The following is a 14,812-nucleotide window of genomic DNA, read 5'->3' on the forward strand; positions in this document are numbered from 1 at the left end:
GGGAGGTGTAGTTCGGCGCGGGAGAGGCGGGGCCGCAGAGGGGCGGCTGGCGGGGCCCGGGCGGGCGGTGGGCAGGGCTGTGCTGCTCCCCGTCACCGCCGGACCCGCGCTGCCCACCCCGGCAGACTTTCCACCTGCTCCTGCGCGCTCCCATCCCCTGCACCCACCGTGCTCTGCCGGCAAATCGTGCGGGCCCGCCGGAGGGGCGCCCAGCCCACCCCCGGCAGCCGGGCTGGGGGTCCCTTGCTGCCCTGCTGACACCGGGGCCAGGCATGGCGGCCCCAGGGTGGCCTGGGGTGGGGACGCGTTGTGCCACCGGGGAGCACTGAGGACATGACTGAGGACAAGGGCCGGGGGGCGCCTGCAGCGCTGGGCGCCGGGCGGGTGCCGGGCCCCGGGGCAGCTCACGGGTCTGTGCAGCGGCTGGGAAGGCCCTGCTGCCTCCTTCCCTCCTCGTGGTCCCTTCTTCCCACCATTCCTCCCTCTCTGCACCATCCCTCTATCCATTTCTCCATCCTTCCGTCCATCTCTCCCTCTCTCCGCGGCCCTTTCTTCTCCCCGCCCTCCCTCCCTCCCCTGCCCCCTGCGCTCCGAGCGGCCCCGTGAAGCGCGGCAGGGCGGCCGGGGGCGGGCACGGCTGCTCAGCCCCGGGGCCGCTGCCGCTGGATGGTTCCGCGGGGCGTCCTCCGGGTCCTGACCCTGGCCCTGGCGGCCGCCCTGGCCGCTCTGGGCTCGCTCCTCCTGATCGCCTGGAAGCTGTACTTACGCGGGACCGACACCGACCGGGACGGCTGGTGGGAGCGGGAGCTGCGGGAGCTGCAGGACGGAGCTCCCCACGGCGACACAGTAAGGGGGGCATGGACCCTCGCCGGGACCCCCGGGCCATCTCGGGTGGGGAAGGGCACAGGGTTGGGATGTCCCCGGGATCCCCTGTGCGGGGAGCTCTGTACCGGGACCTCCCCGAGCCCCGCAGGGCGGGGACGGGGCAGGGGGTCCCTCCGGGTTCCTCACACTCTGGAGACGGTCAAGCTGGGGAAGGGGTTAGGGGATCGGGGTCGCCCCGATCACCGGACTGGGGAAGGCTCTGGATCACCGGCGGGATTCCTCTGAGCACGCGGGGCTGGGGAAAAGGACGCGGAGTCAGGATGCCCGTGGGATTCGCCAGAGCAGGTCCGACTGGATTCCCCAGGATATTCTGCAGGATGACAGCGCTTGGGGACCCTCCCGCAGCCCATCCTGCAGGGGAAGGGGCCCCCGGTCTGAACCATCCCTGGAGCCCACTGGGATGGAGATGGGAGCACAGGAAGTCGGGGTGTTGGCGGGATCCCTTGCTCTGGGCTGGTCCCTCAGCCGGGGGCTGTGAGTCCTGGGACTGACCAACCCACCCCCTCCTGTGCCCCCGCAGCTGGACTGGCGGCAGGTCCTGGTGCTGGGGCTGGACGGGGCGGGGAAGAGCAGCGTCCTGCACTACATCTGCAGCCAGACAGCCCGGGAGCGCATGGCACCCACCCTCGGCTTCAACTCTGCCCAGCTCTGCATCGGGGGGCTGGAGATCGACCTGCTGGAGGGTAAGGCTGGCCTGGCCTCAGTGTGTCCCCAGGGGCTAAACTTATATGGTCTGGAGGGTCCCTCCACCCTCCACCTGCTGTCACTGGGCTGAAGGTGCAGAGCATCCCAGGCAGTGAGAGTATCCCAGGGGATGGGAGGTCTGGTTACCTGGGGTGCTAAGGGGAGACAGCAGCCCTGCTTGTCCCCACACCAGTGCCTCATCCTGCCTGTCTCCTGCAGTGGGTGGCAGCCAGAACCCGCGATCGTACTGGCCCCTCTACCTGGGCCAGGCCCACGTGCTGGTGTTCGTGGTGGACTCAGTGGACAGGCCACGCCTGCTGACAGCACGCCAGGAGCTGCACACACTGCTGGCCATGGAGCCCCGGCTGCCCCTGGTTGTGCTGGCCAACAAGCAGGTGAGTGTCCCTCAGTTCTCACAGCTGTCCCCGCAGTTGTTCCCGGTAAAACTTCTCCAGGGTCCTGAAGGGAAATCTGGATACCCAAATTCCACCAGCTCTTGCAAAATCTGATTTCTCGGGGCCGGTCTCCTCCAGTCTTCATCAGGAGGCACAGCTGCTGCTACCAGTGCCCTGGCTAACAGGAGAGCACCCAGGCAGCATGCAAATTCCCCAAGGGGAAATACATTCTCCAGGCAGATGACCAAGCACATGCCTGGTGCTGCTTCCCATTAGCTAGTGCCAAAGCAGTTCCTATGCGAGTGAGGCCACCCTGCCTGTGCACAGTCCCTGCCAGGACCGGGCAAGGCAGGACAGGGCTCCTGCCAGCCCACGGGAGGGATCCCGGCCCCGGTCCCCTCCTGAGACGCCGCCTCTCTCCCTGGTAGGACAAGAGCGACGCCCTGAGCGTGGCAGAGCTGTGGGAGGAGCTGGCCCTGCACACGCTCAGCGAACAGCGAGAGGTCTTCCTCCTGCCCACCAGTGCGACCTGGGCCAGCCTGAGCACTGACACCAGCATCCTCCATGTGAAGAACCTGCTGGTCACTCTGCTCTCCCGGCCCTGAGCCTGTGCAAGGAGCAGATAGGCTCCCACCCCCAGCATGGCTCCTCTTCGGGGTCTGTGGCAGGAAGATGGAGGCAGCTGAGTGGCTGCAGCTGGAGCTCAGACTTGCTGGTAGCCAGCTGCCAGTCCTGGGGTGTTTGCTGCACCCCACGAGGTTTGGGGTTGAGCTGCACCATGGCTGCCCCCAGGGAACACAAGCAGCAGACTCTGCTCTCTGTCATGGGGAGAGGGCAGCTGCCTCTCCCACTTCAGAGATGAAATTTCCCTTGGGATGGAGGTACAAGCATGGCTCTTACCTCCTGATGAGGGGGAACATACAGCATAGGCCAGGGCCCCACACCTTCATAGCAGCCCTGCCATTAAAAGAATGGGGCTGAGCAAGCAAGATAGCCCTCTGAGCCACTGGACAGGTCATCCCAGGAGGTGGGATCCCTCCTGAAAAGATGAGGAGTTACTGCTGGCACAGCCCTGCACTGCAGCCCTGCCCACACGGCGTGCACCAGTGGAAATAACCAGCTCAGACTGTCCCTCATCAGGGCTGAGCACAGCTCTCAGCTCCCCAGCTCTATTAAAGCCCTGTTTAGGACAGATGAAGGCAGGTGTGGGGCAGCCCTGCACTGCCCCATCATCCTGAATGAACGGGCTGTTTGGCAGGAGCTGTGCTCAGCAGGCATTTGCCCCCCTGCCCAGTCTCCTTCCCTCTCAGCTGCCCCAGGGAGAAGGGGAAGGTGCCAGGATCTGCAGGATGCCCTGCCTGTGGGCAGGAGGCTGCTGGGTCAGCCCACAGGGCACTGGGTCCTGGAAAACCAATCAGGGAAGCTGGGGAGCACACTGGGGAAAGGGAGTAGCACCAGCTGGTTTCTGCTGCAAAACCTTCTGTACAGTCACCCTTTCCCTTTGTAAATAAAAGAGGCTGATCACTCTGTGCTGCCCTCCAGCTCCTTAGCAGGGGAAGGGCCCCCAACCTGGTCTTCTAAGCTGGAGGCAGGAAGGTCACTGGGGGGGAAGGAAGCAGCACCTGGCCCTGCTCCAGCTTCTGCTTACAGAGAAATCAGCAATGACCCAAGCACTGCCCACATCCTGTGGGCTCCCAGCCCCGTTGCTGCAGAGGGTGACCTGTGCTCAGTGCCCACATCCTGCAGGTCAGCAGCAGGAGCTCTGCAATGGGACTGAGCCAAGAGAGAGCCCATAAGCAAGAGATGGACACCAGCTTGAAAAAGGAATTTATTTTAACAAGGCAAAAGAAGTGCTGGCTTACCACATAGAAAGGGAGCAGCACAGCACATCCAGTCCCAACCAGCCACAGCCAAGAGTCTTTCATGCCTGGTTATAACTGACTCTTGTCTAGTGAAGGTGCTTCCTCCATCACCAGAGGCTTTGTGTCACTCAACTGGCAGGCACTGAGCCCATCAGCAGTGTCACCTGTCTGTCAGTCCCCACTTGGTTCAGAAAATGGTCACTTGCAGGCAAACCTGACAAAAAAGGTCAGTCACTGCACATCCATCTTTTCCTGCTTGAGTGACGAGATTAAATCCTTGTACTCCTCGGGATAGAAATTTTTGTACACGTTGATCTTTCTCTTAATCTGCTTGGGAGTATCCTGGTAGTAGTTCTTCTCATCCAGAGCCATTTCCTGTGATAAAGGAGAGGGTAAGTCAGGAGTGGCCCCAAGAGCAAACACCAAACCAGCCCAGCAAAGCCCCACTCAGGGTGGCTGTGATTAGGGCCTGACTCAGACAGGGACCTGGCCAAGGTTCAATGCGCTGCTTCCCGTTAACGATCAGCTGACTGTGAAACAGGATCCAGCACAGAGAGGACTAGTGACTCCCATCCTGCAGAATAGCCAGGAGTGGATAGCTCTGGGTGCTCCTCACTCTGGGTCAGCCAGTACTTACCTTGTAGTTCTCCCCGTGGTTCTGGATCATGTATCGCACGTAGTCAATGAGGTCTCGTGAGAGAGTGTTTGACTTCTTCTCAGGGAGACTGGCCTCATATTCCATCTCTAGGCAGAGGACAGAGACACCGTGAGGCAGGGGAGGGAGGCAAGAGCACCTCAGAGGTCCCCAGCCTCCTCCCAAGATCAAGCCTCACCAGTACTGCTGCAGATAGAAACACTGGGGGTTGGAGGAAGGCAGTACAGAAGGGAAAAGGAAATTCAGGAGACATAGGATACACTGGAGTGGCAGAGCTGGCCACTGCAAGGGGAGGTTCTTCTCTACAAGCTCTCAAGCCTGGACAGGAATTAACCACCTTCCCTGGCACAGCAGCAAAGGACAGTCTGGCAGCATGGAAGATAAAATAACCCCATAGGGAGTTGGGAGAACCCTATAAGCAACAGCAGGGAGTGCAGGGGTGCAGCCCAGCAGGGAGCCCAGCAGGGCTGGTGGTGAAGGGCTGGCTGTGCAGGACAGAGGCAGCACTGACCGGTCACCACGTAGGGCTTCCGCACGAGTCTCTTTCCTTGCCCCTGTCCACTGCTTTCCACTTCCATCCCCTGCATTAAATGAGAGAGAAAGCAACTCAAGAAAAGCCCATTTATATGAGAGCTGTGCTCCCAAACATTGCTCCCAAAACTCCAAACTGCATATTAAATGGCTGCAAGGACCAGGAGGTCTCAGCTGGCACAAGCAGAGCTTTGTTTGCACTGTTAAGCTATCCAGTGGTTAAGACAGTCACTTAAAGAATACTGTGCCAATGGAAACAAGTGGCATACAAGGTCACTCCTCTTTTTTTCATGAGTGTGACATTTTGTGGGGCCACCTTTCACCTGGGAGTGTTGCTTACCGACACAGGCAGCCAGGCTGGTGCTGGTGTACACAAAGAGGCTCTCTTTCTTATCAGTAGCAACTCATCTGGAGTGTTCCCAACCCCACCTCTCTCTGGCAAGTCCCACGAGATTGACTGATGTTATCTATAAGTGCTCCAAAGCCTCTTATTTCCCCCTGACATAGCAGCTCATTCCCACACCACAACCTTGCTGAGAAAAGTGTACCAACACAGATACGAAATTCACCCCCCTACAGATACTGATCCAGAGCCACCTGACCCGTGGCTCCCAGGCTGGCTGCTCTCCACGATGGTTTTCTCCAGTCTGGCTGTGTGTGTTGGGGGAGGTCTGATCTTACACTCCCCATGAAGGAGCAGCCCCAGCCGAGCCCCCCCAGCCCTTCCCCAGCAGCGCACAGCCTACTTACCAGCATCTTCTTGGGGATGGGGACGGCCTTGTTGGGGTCCTCGGCCAGGCCCATCTCGGCCAGGTTCTGGGCCACTGACTTGGTGGGGTCCCAGGCATGGCGGATGTGCGAGCTGCGGGAGGGGGCAGGCACCGGGATGAGGGACAGCCATCACCCCCCTCGCGTGGCTGCGTGTCCCCCTCCCCACAGACAAGCGGCCCCGCGCGTCCCACCCCCCACAGAGAAAAGCCCCACAAGCAGCTCCCCCCTCCCGGGGCACCCGCTCCCACACGCAAGGCCCTGCGCTCCCGGCGGCCCTCACCAGGCGATGCGGGGGGCGGCACGGCGGCGGGCGCTGCGGTAGAGGCGCTTGCGGTTGAGATTGTAGGAGTATTTCTGCCGGCGGCCCTTCCCCTTGGCCTTCGGCATGGCGGCCACACGCTGCTGCCGCCGAGCGCCGGGCCGCGCCGCGGAGCACCACGGGAAGTGTAGTCCCGCTCTGCAGGGCCGCCCGCCGTGCTCTCCCGCTGCGGACTACAACGCCCAGCATGCCCCGCGGGGCCGGGAGCGCACCGCCTCCTGGGTACGGCAGCCGGGGAGGTGGCGGCTGGTCACCTTCCCCGCGGGCCGCAGCCATGGCGGCCGCGCCTCCCCCGCCGCTGGAGCCCAGCCCGCTGCCGGTGTTCACCGAGGAGGGCTTCGGGGACAAGCTCCTGCGCAAGACCCGCGAGAATCCCCTGGTGCCCCTCGGTGAGGGCCGGCGGTGGGGTGGGAGGGCCGGGGCGGTAGGGGCTGGTGAGGGGGGAGGCCCCTCTTGTTCCGGGGTGTGGGCAGCGAAGCTCAGCCCGGGGGGATGTGGGGAGAGGGGGACGGAGGCGTCGGGTGGTCCTCGCAGCCCCTGCCCCACTCTGCTGCACCGCCCCTCCGTCATTCTCACCCCTCTGTCCCTCTGGTCTCTGTCCTTCTCCCCAGGCTGCCTCTGCACCGTCGGCGTCCTGACCTACGGGCTGATCAGTTTCAAGAGAGGCAACATCCGTCGGTCTCAGCTGATGATGCGGGCACGTATCCTGGCACAGGGCTTCACCTTCGCAGCCCTCCTGGGAGGCATGGTGGTCACAGCCCTGAAATCTAGGAAGTGAAATGATGCAAGAAAGAACCTGCAGACCAGTGCCCACCAGCCCGTATCCCAGCTGGCAGGGTGGATTCTGGCTGCAGATGGGGTTTTCTGAGAGACAGTTGTGATGTCTGAGTGGAGCTGGTGTCAGACAGAGAGGTTTTGTGTTCCAGAGTGCTGAAAATGCAGCTAATACATCTGTGTGGTTAACCTGAAATCTGGGCCCTGGTGTTTTTTGATCCCCTGAGAGGTTATCCTCCTGCAACACCGGAGGCTGTGCCTCACTATGGCTTTCCACCTGTCAGACCTCTTGTCCCTGCTCGGTGTGTCACAGTCTGTTAAAATTGTGTCCTGACAGTGATGGTCTGCACTGAGATGTGGCCTCAGTCAGATGGTGCACCAGCACTTGTGGAATGAGCTGCCCACGTAGGGGGTAACAGCTCTGTTTATGGCTTGATCCTGGCAGGACAGAGTTCATAAGCAGAGAGTGAGTTGTTTGTGGAGAATATGTAATCTGTTTGGTTGCAACTAGTGAGTAATAAAGTGAATTGCAGCGAGATTCTGACTGATACTGGATTGCAGAGCATTGAGAAACTGGCAGAGAAGACCATGTAGGAAGGAAGGGGAGCAGGCATGGCTGCCTCAAGGTTGTGCTGATGAAAGCAGGACACAAGAGATGTGATTTCCTGTGAAAACAGCTTGGGAACTCACATTTCCAACCTGGGGCCTGTCTGTGTTCTCTGGGACATGCTGCTGCTTCAGCTGCTGTTACTGGGACAAGTTCCTGCACAGCTCCCTGCTTCTGCAGAGCTGGAACCAGCTGCTGAGCAAGTGCCCTGTTCCCAGTGGGAGCTGCACTCCCTGTGTTGTGACAAAACACCAGCTCCAAATCCCGCTGTTGTATCTTTTGAATGATACAAGGGGTGTTTGGTGAGCCATAGAGCTTTGGCCCCGTGTGTCAGGGCCACAGAGCAGGGAGGAAATGGAGCTGCTAGGTCTGGCTGCAGCTCAGCCTGTCTGGACAAGCAGCAGCTTGCAGCTCCCTGTGGGCACAGCAGAGCAGAGTGACTGCCCTGCAGTTCCACTGCCTCTGCCCAGCCTAGTGCAAACCTTCTGATCCTGTAGGATGTGGTTCTCCTGCAGCCCCCTCCTTTCCAGTTGGTAGCTGTGGGTTCTCCCAGACACAAACGTGTGTTGCTGAAGCCGAAAGATGACAGTGCCCTGAAGGGTTGGAGATGTCTGTTTATTGTAACAGGTACTTTGAACAGTGACAGGTACCAAAGCCAAGGGGATGTAGAACAGCTGTGGGCACGGCTCCCCGGGAGCTGCCCCTGCCTGACATGGGGTGCACAGCAGCTGGGGGGACCCAGGGGCCCAGTTGCAAGCAGAGGCTGGGGGGACAGAGCAGGGGAAGCCTCCCTGCCCCCAGGAAGCAGCCAGGGGCTCTTTCTGCTGCTCTGCAATGAAAGACAGACAGGCAGCAGAGTCCCAAGGTATCCCACATTGGCATCCATCCTATGCTACAGCAGAGCTGCCTACACATACTGGAGCACAGGGGGACAGAGAGGAGCAATCAGCCCTATGGACAAGGACAATCAACACCAAGTGACTTCCTAGACACCTATTTTCCCTTTCCACCCCAGAGCCAGGGGTGCCCAGTCACCCCACGAGGCCTGCAGCAGCAGGGCAGGTGACCTTCCTGACCTGTGGAGCCGTACCTGCAGGGCAGGAGAGCTCTGCATCATCAGCTGAGCAGGGCTCTGCTGCAGGGCCAGGACAAACATTTTGTGGGCTTTGCTTCATGTCCCCCAGCCCACTGCTGCAAGCCCTTCCCAAGCCCACAGTGGGCTGCACCTGGGGCACAAGCTCAAGGCTGGTACCTGCTGGCCCACCCCTCTCTGCCACCTGGGAGTTTTGCAGGTCTTCAGGGCTGGGCCTCCAAACTGGGGGGGCTGGTGCTGGCTCCACCAAGCAGAGGAAAGCTGGTGCTCTGGTTGGAAAGTGTGTGCATTGCAGGGTGGGGAGCGGGCCTGGGGCATCTCCCCAGCCTGCCTTAGGTGTGCAAATCCAGCGGGGGGGCAGAGAGAAGCCACAGAGCAACCGCAGACAGATGTGCAGGTTGTTCTCCAGGGACTGCACAAGTCCCAGCACCAGAACTGCCCAATCTGCTCTAGGCCCCTGTGTCAGGAAGCTGGGGGCTCAACTTGTCCCACAGCAGCTGAACCTTCCTATCTGCTTCCCTGCAACCACACAGCCTCCATCTCTCCTCTTGGTAGCAGGGGAAGGAACAGAGCAGAACCAAGCACCTCTGAAGCTTGTTGCCCCAGTCTCAACTGTTGATTGCCTTGGGGGAGGGACAGAAAACATCCTGCACACTCACCTTGTGGCCCCTTCCCACTGCCCTGCACAGAAGTGTTGCCAGGCACTGGCAGCCCCATAGGACAGACAGGACACGGACACTGCAACTGCCACTCAAAGTCCCACCAGCTTTTTGGGGTGCACAGCCAGGCTGGGGACAGTTCTACTGGGCTTGGGGGCAGCTGCTGGCAGTGCTGGCCCAGCCTGGTGCCTGCACTCACATTCCTCAGTCCCCACTATCCCAGCAGCACCATGCTGTGGTCATGCTCCCTGCAGGACCCAGCAGTGCAGAGCTGAGTCAGGGCTGTTCCTCCACCCTCCCAGCCCCACAGTCAGCTCTGCTCTAAGCCCCACCAGAAAGGCAGATCAGAGCCTGGGGTCCCACTAGGATCCCTGCCCTGGGGCTAGGACACAGGGCTGCCTCGCCTGCAGCTGCCCAGCACCAGGAGAGCTGCAGGCAGGTTTATTCCTGGCACAGGGGTGAGGTGGGGAACAGCCAGTGGGGTGTTCACCTTCTCACTCAGCCAGGCCCCCAGGCAGCACCCACCCCACAGAGCCCAGGCCAGGTGCTCCCTCTGCTAACTCACCTCTGCCACCCACTGTCACCTACCGGGGAAATGCCACAGTAATAAATAAGTGTAAAAAGAGACCGATGAACCTTTTAAGCAAAGGAAAACCATGGGGAGAGTTACAACCAGTGACTGGAGCATAGCCAGAGGAAGGTGCAGGCAGGGTGAGGGCCCTCTGGGTTGGCCACAGGAAGCCACCCAGCTCGGAGAGCCTGGCCCTGCCCTGCTCCTGGCAATGCCAGCCAGCAGCTAGCGGGACAGGGGCGTCTGTTTGAGGGAGATGAGCACCGAGCGCATCCGCGAGACGTCCTTGCTCTGCTTGCTGCTCTTCGGGTTGAAATCACAGAGCTGGGCCACCTTCTCCCACTCAGAGCCTGGGGTTTCCTCCTTGGACTCCTTCAGGAATGCTTCCTCTGAGGCCCTGAGGAGAAATTGAGGGTTGTCACTGGCTGAACCCTTTCCAAGGAAAACCTCCCCTCTGTCTGGGAACTCCTTGTGTCTCCACCTCCTGTGCCCCTGCTCCAGCCAACGAGCTCAGCATTCTCCAGAATCCAGAGACACATGATGCTCAAGGCTGCTGTTGGCTGCACTCACTCAACATACTGTTCATCCAGGGGCAACGGGCTGTCTGCCTGCTCCCAAGACTTCTCCTTCCCCAGAGCTGACACTCAAAAGGCACAAAACCCTCCCATGGGTTTGCCTACTCAACCAGCCCCCACAGAGGCATTTCCAGGAGCTTCAATTGCCTCTACTGCTTGGTGACCCTCAGCTGCAGCATTCTCCCTCCGGGACCTCACCAGGGCCCAGTACCTCCCAGCATCCCCCCTCCCCATGGCTGGGCAGCCAGCACTGGGGCCAGGACCCCCAGACCCTGCAGGGCAGGTATGGTCTGTAAGAGGCACATACACATAGCCAATGACATCGGCGTCCGGCTGCTGGTAAAAGGCTTTGTCAGCGATCCTAGCCCCCGAGGCACAGACAGAGAGAGAGTGCAGAGTAGACAGGCAGGCAGAGGGTTAGAAAGAGAGAAACAGAGAGGGGTTAGCATCCTCCCACAGAGCCTGACCCACACATCACAGCACACACAGCACCAGGAAAACCTGCCCGTGACAGCTTCACAGACAGCACCCCAGCCCTGCCCCAATGCAAGGCCCACATCAGGGGCACTGAAGCCCTGGGGCCCCTCCCCTTGCCTGGGAAAGCTCTGTCTCCGCAGGGCTGGGTCCCACTGAGGGACCAAGACTCCCAGACATCCCAGGAAGGCAGATCTGGCTGCACAGCAGCTCCCGTGGCAGCCACGCTGACCTCAATGTACCTGTTGTTTGCCCGGTTCTTCTCCACCTGCTCATTCTGACGGAGGTTCCACTCTTCCAGGTCCTTCTTGGCCTTCTCACGCCATTCCTGCTCAGTCACCTTTGATGCCGCATCTAAGACCAGGGTGAGACAGATCCCATCACCCAGACTGGCACCCACTGGATCTGCTGGGCAGCCCCTCGGGGCAGGCAGGACAGCTGCAGCCCCCCAGGCCTGTCCCCACTCCCCACTCACATCTGGAAGGTGTCACTGCCCCAAAGACAGCAGATCTTTGGCAAGGAGCACCCACACAGCGTGGGGCATGAGACACTTCTCTGAGATGCAGGATGGTCACTGCCAGCTGAGGGACCCCAAGGGCCCTGGCTGCCACGTCACGAGGTGCCACGAGCATGGCCACGCATGGCCTGGGGTCTCACCCAGCTCCTCCAGACGCTTCTTCTGTTCCTCCCTCCACTTGCGGATGCTCTCCGGCTCCTGGGTCAGCCGGTCAGCCTTGGCTATGGCTGCGTAGGCGTCTGTGGGGCCGTTGGACTCCTGCAGGACATGAGCACCTCACCATCAGCACCAGCTCTTCCCACAGCCCAGCCACCTCGAAGGGCTTGTAGCAGGGCAGGACTCCCCACTCCTAGCACTCAGAGGACCCAAAACAGGAGAGTGACAGCCTTGGACAACTGGGACAGTGTCCCCTAAGCATTGCTCAAGCTGCAGTCCCAGTTTGCAGCCCCAAGCTGTCACCTGGAAAGACTTCCTAGCATTCCCCATCTTGACTCGCTCCTAACGCAGTTCTCACATCCTGTGACGTTCCTTCCATCAGCACTGGGCTTCCCTGGCTCTGACTCAGGCCAAGGCAGCCGCAGGACTGAGTGTAGTTACAGGCTTGGCCACAACAGACAGGGAGGGCCCAAGGAGGAACCGCTCTGCCTGGACACCAGCCTGCGGGCCAGAGCCTCCCCAGCTCCTCCCAGCCAAGCTGCAGGTACAGTCCCACCACCACCCTGGCTCAGTACCTCTCCTAACACTTTCTGCTGGACAAGATGCTGAGCTCAGCCATGGGATTACAGCTCTCCTCCAAGATCCCCGATCTAATTAAGTCTGCCTCGACTCTAACGTGATTATCATCCTGTAAACTAGGCACGGGAGCTGCACGTGCGACTCCGCTGGGCACCGAGTGGGGTGAAGGGCTTGTCAGACGCTGGCACAGCTTCTCCTGCAGCCAGCAGAGCTGGGCTTTGGGGCCCCACAAAACACCCTTGGCCATGGGGCAAGTGGGTTTAATGGGTGAGGCTGCCAGGACTCGGCAGCAAGGCCACAGATGAGCAAGAGTCCCAGGGCAGCCCCCTCCTGGCTCTGGTCTCTGCCAAGAGATGCTCCTGACTGCCCCAGAGGCCTCGAGAAGCTACTCAGGCTGGAGATGGGGACTTCCATGAGGAATGCAGTCTGTCATCTGCTCTTAGGGCCTAGGCACTCCCTGAGGGCACAGACCACCTGAAAACAGATTTGGGACAGGTCATGGCAGGCAGGACTAATCTTCTCTTCAAAGAGGGATGAGAATGGAGCAGGCAGGACTGCTCCCTGAGATCCAGGCCTTTCCAGGAGCTGGATAGCAAACTCCAGCCAATCCTGGGGGCAGAGCTGCAGAGTGCTGGCCCTATTCCCACCCAATCCCACTTAATCCCACTGGGCCACAGCAAGAGACTGAGCATTCACCTGAAAGACATCTCCATTGACAGTGGCTCCTCCATTCTGGAAACCAGCTAGAGAAAAAATAAGAGAGAAACACAACTATGACAGCTGCAGGTCACCCCAGCAGAGCTGGTGTTCATGAAACAAGTTCCTGGGGAATGTGGCTGTGCTGTTTCCAGCCCAGCACACCCATACACAACAGCTGCACATACATGGGCCAGGCTCCCGTGGTCTCCTGTCCTTGGAGGGATTCAACCAGCACCACTCTCTCTCCCAGATAAGCCTCTCTGGGTATTTATGTCTTTACAGTGTTTTCACTGGTGTTTTATCTTATCTGAAGCTTAGAGAAACTGTTCCAGGCACAAGGCTGGACACAGGCAGCTGCTCTGACAACAACAGAGAGACAACTGAACCAAACCCAACCCACAAGCAGAGCCTGCTGATGGACACAAACAGGTGACCCAGAAGCTGTCAGCCGAGTACCCAGCACCGAAGGACTGCAATAGAAAGGCAACCCAGCCAGGGACAGAGCCCACAGAAGCACTGTGGTGTGCTCCACCAGGAGAGGGGGGCAGATGTGCACATCAAGGTCCTCTAGAGCCCACCTGGGGGTGCCCCTGGGATGAGCTGCAAGGTTAGGGCTGGGAATGAGGCATCGCTGACACCCACAGCTGTGTTACAGCCCCATCTTGTCCCCAGGACCCAGAGAACAATGAGAGCTGCAAGCCAGGGCCACAAGGCCAGCCTCATGTGGGGCTTTCTGCTGCTGGGAGAGAAGAGGCTTTGAAGGAGTCAGGTCCTGAGCTCTCCCCAGTGCTCTACCAGCTGGCTAGCTGCAGGCACAGGCAGCCACAGTGCAGTTCAGGCAACCACCATGCCCAGTGCTCACCCCCACAGTGCGACTCCGACTACACCCAGCTCCAGCCTGTCTGACTGCATTTATCACCACAGCTGTCAACACCTCTCTGGGCTCAGGTCTGCCTCTGCAGCCCTGTGTGCGGAGAGGTGAAATGAAGGCTCCACAGCCAGCACGAGGAGGCCCTGTGGGCCTGGGTTAGAGAAGGAGCCTGAGTACTGTGGCAGCAGCATCCCTGTGTCCAGCCTCTGCCTCTGCAGACTGCAGGGAGAGGCCCTTGCACCTGCAGGGCCTGGGAAATCCTTTCCATTTTGCACCCCAAAGGGCTCTCCTGTCTCTGGGGACAGTGACACAGCTGTCATTACTCCTCAGCTCCTCCTGGATGCCTCTCACGCTGCTCTAGCTAGGGGCATTGAGACACAGACACAGAAGTCCATCCAACCCAGCCTGAGCACATGGGGGAGAAATCACCCCACAGTCCCAGCTCAGGATTCACCCCATATCCTGAGGCTTGAGAAGGAGCCCCAACATCCAGCCCTTTGGGACGCGGGGCAGGCCCGGACAGCCCTGGCAGGGATGCAGGCCCACCGGGGTGTACGGACCCCACCACCCTCCGGGGGGGCCTGGGCATCCCACGGGGAACTCCAGCCCCGCGTGGGGTGCAGCCTGGGGGAGGCCCTCCCGCCCCGGGGCCGGGCGGGACACACTCCTGTCAGAGCCACGGGGTGGCAGCTCCGTCCGGCCCTGCCCGGCTGGCGCTCACCAGGTTCCGGCGGGGCCGGGGCGGCGGCCGCTTCGCCGTCGGTCGGCCCGAAGCCCTCATCGTTCTCGATGCCCGCGATCTCGCTCTCCTGCTGGGCCAGGAAAGCGGCGGCCGGGTCCTCCTCGGCGCCGGCTCCTTCGGACGAGGAAAAGAAGCCGAAGTCGTCGGCCATGGCCGGGCCCCGCTCCCTGCTCCCGCTCGGGCTGCGCGGCTGGGCTGGGCTGGGCCCGACTGGGCCCGGGCGGAGCTGTCACTGCGGCGGCGGGCGGGGCGGCCGCGCTGACATCACCGGCGCCGCTCCACCCGCCTCCCGGCGCACGGCCAGCCCGCCGGCCGGTGCTGCAGCCCGCGGAGCCGCCGCCAGGCGGAGCCGGGCCGTTTGCGGCCCCGCCGCGGGCATGAGGGGCCGGGGCT

The 14,812-nt window shown here is 60.8% G+C and overlaps 4 protein-coding genes across 5 annotated transcripts; 2 read left to right on the top strand and 2 right to left on the bottom strand.

Moving 5' to 3' along the window:
- Positions 1–54: 54 nt before the first annotated feature.
- Positions 55–3,491, top strand: ARL10 (ADP ribosylation factor like GTPase 10). Its single transcript, XM_051631469.1, has 4 exons — positions 55–846; positions 1,406–1,568; positions 1,789–1,964; positions 2,393–3,491. The coding sequence occupies exons 1-4, from the start codon at positions 667–669 to the stop codon at positions 2,567–2,569; spliced, it is 696 nt and encodes a 231-aa protein (XP_051487429.1). The 5' UTR covers positions 55–666; the 3' UTR covers positions 2,570–3,491.
- A 291-nt stretch (positions 3,492–3,782) lies between these two features.
- Positions 3,783–6,191, bottom strand: NOP16 (NOP16 nucleolar protein). The gene is made up of 5 exons (XM_051631471.1): positions 6,064–6,191; positions 5,763–5,874; positions 4,993–5,062; positions 4,464–4,570; positions 3,783–4,201 (listed from the first exon to the last, which is right to left on the bottom strand). Exons 1-5 carry the CDS (start codon positions 6,168–6,170, stop codon positions 4,058–4,060), a joined length of 540 nt encoding a protein of 179 aa, XP_051487431.1. The 5' UTR covers positions 6,171–6,191; the 3' UTR covers positions 3,783–4,057.
- Positions 6,192–6,317: 126 nt separating this feature from the next.
- Positions 6,318–7,412, top strand: HIGD2A (HIG1 hypoxia inducible domain family member 2A). Its single transcript, XM_051631108.1, has 2 exons — positions 6,318–6,491; positions 6,714–7,412. The coding sequence occupies exons 1-2, from the start codon at positions 6,377–6,379 to the stop codon at positions 6,878–6,880; spliced, it is 282 nt and encodes a 93-aa protein (XP_051487068.1). The 5' UTR covers positions 6,318–6,376; the 3' UTR covers positions 6,881–7,412.
- Positions 7,413–8,082: 670 nt separating this feature from the next.
- CLTB (clathrin light chain B) lies at positions 8,083–14,694 on the bottom strand. 2 transcript variants are annotated; one of them, XM_051630946.1, is made up of 6 exons: positions 14,399–14,694; positions 12,804–12,850; positions 11,513–11,630; positions 11,098–11,209; positions 10,689–10,742; positions 8,083–10,203 (listed from the first exon to the last, which is right to left on the bottom strand). In XM_051630946.1, exons 1-6 carry the CDS (start codon positions 14,568–14,570, stop codon positions 10,032–10,034), a joined length of 675 nt encoding a protein of 224 aa, XP_051486906.1. In that variant the 5' UTR covers positions 14,571–14,694; the 3' UTR covers positions 8,083–10,031. The 2 variants fall into 2 exon arrangements, with proteins under 2 accessions (XP_051486906.1, XP_051486907.1); XM_051630947.1 differs by lacking the exon at positions 10,689–10,742 and having other exon boundaries at positions 14,399–14,687.
- Positions 14,695–14,812: the final 118 nt, after the last annotated feature.

The sequence above is a fragment of the Apus apus genome, chromosome 13 (genome assembly GCF_020740795.1).
Source record: "Apus apus isolate bApuApu2 chromosome 13, bApuApu2.pri.cur, whole genome shotgun sequence".
NCBI classification, from domain to species: domain Eukaryota; kingdom Metazoa; phylum Chordata; class Aves; order Apodiformes; family Apodidae; genus Apus; species Apus apus.